At 36.2% G+C, this 5,068-nt stretch overlaps 1 protein-coding gene across 1 annotated transcript in view; it reads right to left on the bottom strand.

The window, feature by feature from the left end:
* LOC107574231 (arg8-vasotocin receptor-like) overlaps window positions 1-2,830 on the bottom strand; it is a 3,898-nt gene extending 1,068 nt beyond the window's left edge. Inside the window, exon 1 of the mRNA XM_016260686.1 lies at window positions 1,650-2,830. Within this exon, the coding sequence (XP_016116172.1) occupies window positions 1,650-2,520 (871 nt within the window). The 5' untranslated portion in view covers window positions 2,521-2,830. The remainder of the gene's footprint in view (window positions 1-1,649) is intronic.
* Between the last annotated feature and the right edge of the window lie 2,238 nt (window positions 2,831-5,068).

Below are 5,068 nucleotides of genomic sequence, written 5' to 3' on the forward strand. Positions count from 1 at the left end.
AAATGTTTTAACTTAGGCTTTAGTAATCTTTAACCAGGTGTTATGCATTACTATGTTGCCAGATATTCGTAAAAATAAATATGTAATATTATTTATTATTTATATATAATAAACAAATAATTTTTATTATGCAAGCAAGCAACATAGCAATAGTAGTTAATATACTGTATAATGTATAATGTAACATTTTATCAACAGCTTAGAACATGCATCATCCAATCAGAATCTAGAGTCACTATATCAGCCAATCAGCATCCAAGACCAAAACTATGTGTTTTATAAAAAAATATTATATTACATGGTGTTTTTTTTTCCTCAGCAAAAAGAGGCAAATATTTATTTATACAGGTAAAATTATCAATAAAAAATTAAATATATGTATTTAAATTTATTTGGGTTATTTCAGTCATTCTGAAGAAGGCGATAAGTCTAATGTGTTGCCAGATATTAGTGTAAAATAATTCATAATTCATTTGTTTTGATTAAAGTAATTTGTCTTGAAACTACGACGTGAAAATGGGGAGAATTGGTTTAGCTAAACGTCCCATAAGCTCCTGTGGAATTGTCATGGCAGATTTACACATCATAAATCAGCAGCTGTTCTCTTTAGACACACTATTCTAGTCTCGTGACTTCATTTCTCAAAGCATCTTCATAAGCATATCTGAGAGACGATATTTAACATGTTAGCACTTCTTTCCATTAGCAGCCAGTTACTGCATTTTAAATGTAAGCTTCATTAAAGCTGCTGTCCTATAAACATCCTGAACATCACCATTTAATACAATACAATACAGTATGGGCACTTTTAATAAAGAGTTTAGTTTAAAATTCATATGAATGTATAGGCGGGCAATTTATATTTTTAGATGTTGTTACCACATTCACGCCCCATGATTACAATATGTTTTATATTTATATTTCAATATAAATAATTTGAATAAAAATAATTTGAAAATAAATCTGACCAGATCAATCAGTATTTTTAGGGTCAGATCAGGTAGAAATAAGATAACTGCATATTTTCACTTTGTACAGTGCGCAATCCAATATTAATATATATGTAAATATGAAATATTAATGATAATTACTACCTAACTTTAATCTTACTACCTGTTTAAGTTGTTATAAAATGTTGCCCAAAAATACTTTACATTTTAACATAAAGATATGTAATTTATTCTAAAGTGTTATCATGCATATTTAATACTTAACATATAAATATGCATGAAATATATGAATAATTGTAACTTTTTGAATGTGCATTCATCTCTTAAGCATTAGAACATAATACTTTTCGTTAACTATATAATTAAATGTTTAAATGATATGAACCTTGCATATTTAACACTTCAAATGTATGTATGTTATATGAGAAAAAATGTGCATCACAGTTTTAACTCTTGTCCATTAATCTGTTAGTCATTATGTAAACATAATTAAAGGTGCAGGGTGCATGTTTAATACTTAAAATATAAATATGTATGAAATATATGAAAGAAAATGTACATGCTTAATGCACCTTAATCTGTTAAGCATCATATACAATAATGGCATCATTTTGTGGTGAAATTAAATGTTACATTTAAATATTCAAATATGAACGTTCTGAAAAAGTGTTACTTTGCACATCAAATCTTTTGCCTCACCATCCCAGCTGAAGTTCTTGTCCCACACCGACCACATCTGCACGGTGAAAAACGGCGCCCAGCAGATGATATACGCGAGAACAATGACGAAAGTCATCTTGACGGTGCGTAACTTCGCTCTGGAGATCGTGGTGACGCTGCTCACAGAGCTCTTCCCGATCAGCCCGTTCTTGTGCGCGCCATCCGCAGGCGTCTTCTTGGTCTTATATCTGATGTTCATCCTGATGCTGTGGCATATGAATCCGTAGCAGGTCATCAATATGATCACCGGGATGAGGAAAATCCCCGCTGTGATCCAGGTGATGTAGGCGCGGAGTCCCCAGGGCTGGATGAAGTGACCCCAGCAGTCGTAGACCTCCGAGCCGTTCTGGATCTCACTGAGGGAGAAGATGAAGTACTGAGGGGTGCTGAGGAGCAAACTGCTGACCCACGTGCCTGCGATCATGATGTGGGACCTCCGGGTGGACTGCTGGAGGGTCTTGAGAGGGTGGCAGATGGCGATATAGCGATCTAGAGTCATCATGACCATCATGTAAGTGGACGCGAACATGCCCATCACCTGCAGGTGCTTGACGATCCTGCACAGAAAGTCCGGACCGTAGAAACGGAAGGTTATTTCCCAGCACAGCTGTGGAAGGACTTGGAAAAACGCGACCACCAGGTCTGCCAGGCTCAGGTGTTTGATGAACAGATGCATGCGGGAGGTTTTCTTCTTGGTGTTGTGAACGGCCACCAGGACGCTGCAGTTCCCGATCACGGCGACCGCGAAGGTGACGCTGAGGACCGCGATCTCGATTTTCGCGACTTCTTCGTCGCGTCCGAACGGGTCGGTGGAGTTGACCGGGCGCGACGTGTTGCTCAGGTGTCCCATTGTAAGATTCGCCGAGAATAACAGCAGTCCGACGCGTTGAGATGCGAGCGAACGGCGTGCGTAAAAGGAAACGCCGGTGTCCCGTTGCGCGCTGCTCCGCTATAACTGGAGATGCTGAAACCTAGTAGTTAACTATCTGTGTTAGTAACCAAAAGGCTGGAGATTTAAATCCCACAAGGGTTGAATCATAAACTATCTCCATTTTGCCCATGACTTATTCAAGGAGACCTTTAGAGTTACAAAGCGTCTCCAAACAAGTAATCGTCGATTTCTAATTATCAAGATCTAATGCCTGTGCAACCTAGAGCTCCAAATGTCTCTCCTCGACTGTCTGTGGCTCTGCTCGAAGCCTTTTAAACCCGCCTCAGATTTCAGTCAAACCCACCGGTGTTCAGCAGCTCAATCCTATAGTTTAGAGTACAGACAAACCCTACGCCCACCCACCGGACCCTAGAGTAAACTCCCCTCCTAAAGTCAGCTTTTTGTGAAGATCAGCCTTGACACATTCCCATAGAGTACAGAACCATAAATATTCTCACACTGTAACTTGGGTCGGGAACAGGATCGGCTCATCTTTTTTTATTTTTTAAACCAATTAAAATTAATTAAAAAGTATATAGAAATAAATAGCTTTAATAGCAATTATTATTGACATAATTTCCATGACAATTAAGCACATTTTCTTTAATTTCTCATGACTGTGAAAGACCACAAAAACACAATTAAACAAATAAAAAAAGAAAAATTATTTGAATACATACATACAATATATTGCAAAAATAATGTCTGGGTCAAAAACATGGCTGGGTCACTTTTCACTCTAAAATACAATAAAATTATTAAAATTAAATGAATGAATTGATTCATTAAATGAATCAAATATTGACGTCATTTTCGTGACAATTAAGCACATTTTCTTTGCAATTCTCATCACTTAGTTAAGTAGAACTGTTATCTAAAAAGCAATGATATATTATTTACATGCAATATATTACAAAATAATATATTATTTTAATTGTGTCAAGACAAACAAACTTCTAAGTAGCCCATTGTATGTTAAAAACAATGAAGTATTATTTCAAATTGTATTATTATTTTAATACAAACCATATATTACATAATAATTTTGAAATATGTTAGTTACATTTCAGCTGTAAACACAGTCAAACTAGTTTCCCACATTTCTGGACATTTAAGACCTGACTAAGCTCTTTAAAAAATTCAGTTTCCTTCAAATAAAGAATGATTTGTTAATGAATTATTCGGACCAATTTGTGAATCATTTGGACAATGCATTTAAAATAACCAGCTCAAAAGAATGATTTGCTCAGACCACACATCGTAATGACCTGTGAGGACGTTGTACTGAATAAAAGAGCAATCAATATTAAGCCAATTCAATATTTTAGAGCTGAACATCCTGAGAATCCTGTATTAAATATGAGCCGTATTAAATGAATATGAGCTGTATTAAATGAAAGAGCCGTCGCTGTCGCTGTCTCAGACGAAGACAAAACAAAATGTTCTAGAAGAGTGAAAACAGGATTTCTGATCAGTAAATCAATAACTTCTAAGAACTTATAAACTAAGGCCGATTTGTTATTAGTGTCCTAAAACTCCACATTCTCTCCAGTTTGTTACGGTGACCTGAATGTCATGTTTATTTATACGCAACTGTTCAATTTGATCAAGACGATGTGAAATAAAGCTTTAATCAGTGAAATTGAACTAAGACTAAACGAAAAAGCATTCAAAATAAAACAAGTAAGGTTGCATGTGACCGGTTTGTTTGCACAAAAGTTCGATTTGCATTGAATAGATTTGAGATTTGTTTATTTTCTGTAGAAATGTGAGAGGTAATTGTCTGTGCTAAATGCGTCACTGGGTAATGCACAAGTTTGTATGCTGGCAGGCAAATGATTCATCTGAGCTGCATTTATTTTATGGATCATTTGGTGACTCTCACTGTCTCACTTTATTCGGCTAATGGCACTGGATGGGCAGCAGTTCTGCAAATCTGTGCTTCTCAGCTGGTTTTGCTTCAGAACAGATTTCACTTTGGACAAGTGACCCAACACAGTCCCAGAATTAAAAAAAGTCCTTCAAAATTAACATGATTTACTGGATGCATGATCTTTGACATTAAAGTAATGGTTCACAAATTCGCTGAAAATGTGTTCACCCTCAGGCCATCTGAGATGTAGATGAGTTTGTTTCTTCATCAGATTTGGAGAAATGTAGCATTGCGTCCCTTGCTCAGCAATGGATGTGAATGGGTGCCGTCAGAATGAGAGTACAAAAGAGCTGATAAAAACATCACAATAATCCTCAGCACTCCAGTCCATCAGTTAACATCTGGAGAAGACAAAAGCTGTGTGTTTGTAGCAAACAAATCCATCACTTTTAACTTTAAAACTTAGTTTCTGGACAAAATGTGAATCAATAATCCATAATAACGCTTCCTCCAGTGAAAACGTACATCTCCTGTTGTCTCTCACGTCAACATCCACACACATATTTGTTTAGAGCTGTTCTGGACTGTTTAAAC

The sequence above is a fragment of the Sinocyclocheilus grahami genome, unplaced genomic scaffold (genome assembly GCF_001515645.1).
Source record: "Sinocyclocheilus grahami isolate Dianchi unplaced genomic scaffold, SAMN03320097.WGS_v1.1 scaffold2155.1, whole genome shotgun sequence".
Classification (NCBI taxonomy): Eukaryota; Metazoa; Chordata; class Actinopteri; order Cypriniformes; family Cyprinidae; genus Sinocyclocheilus; species Sinocyclocheilus grahami.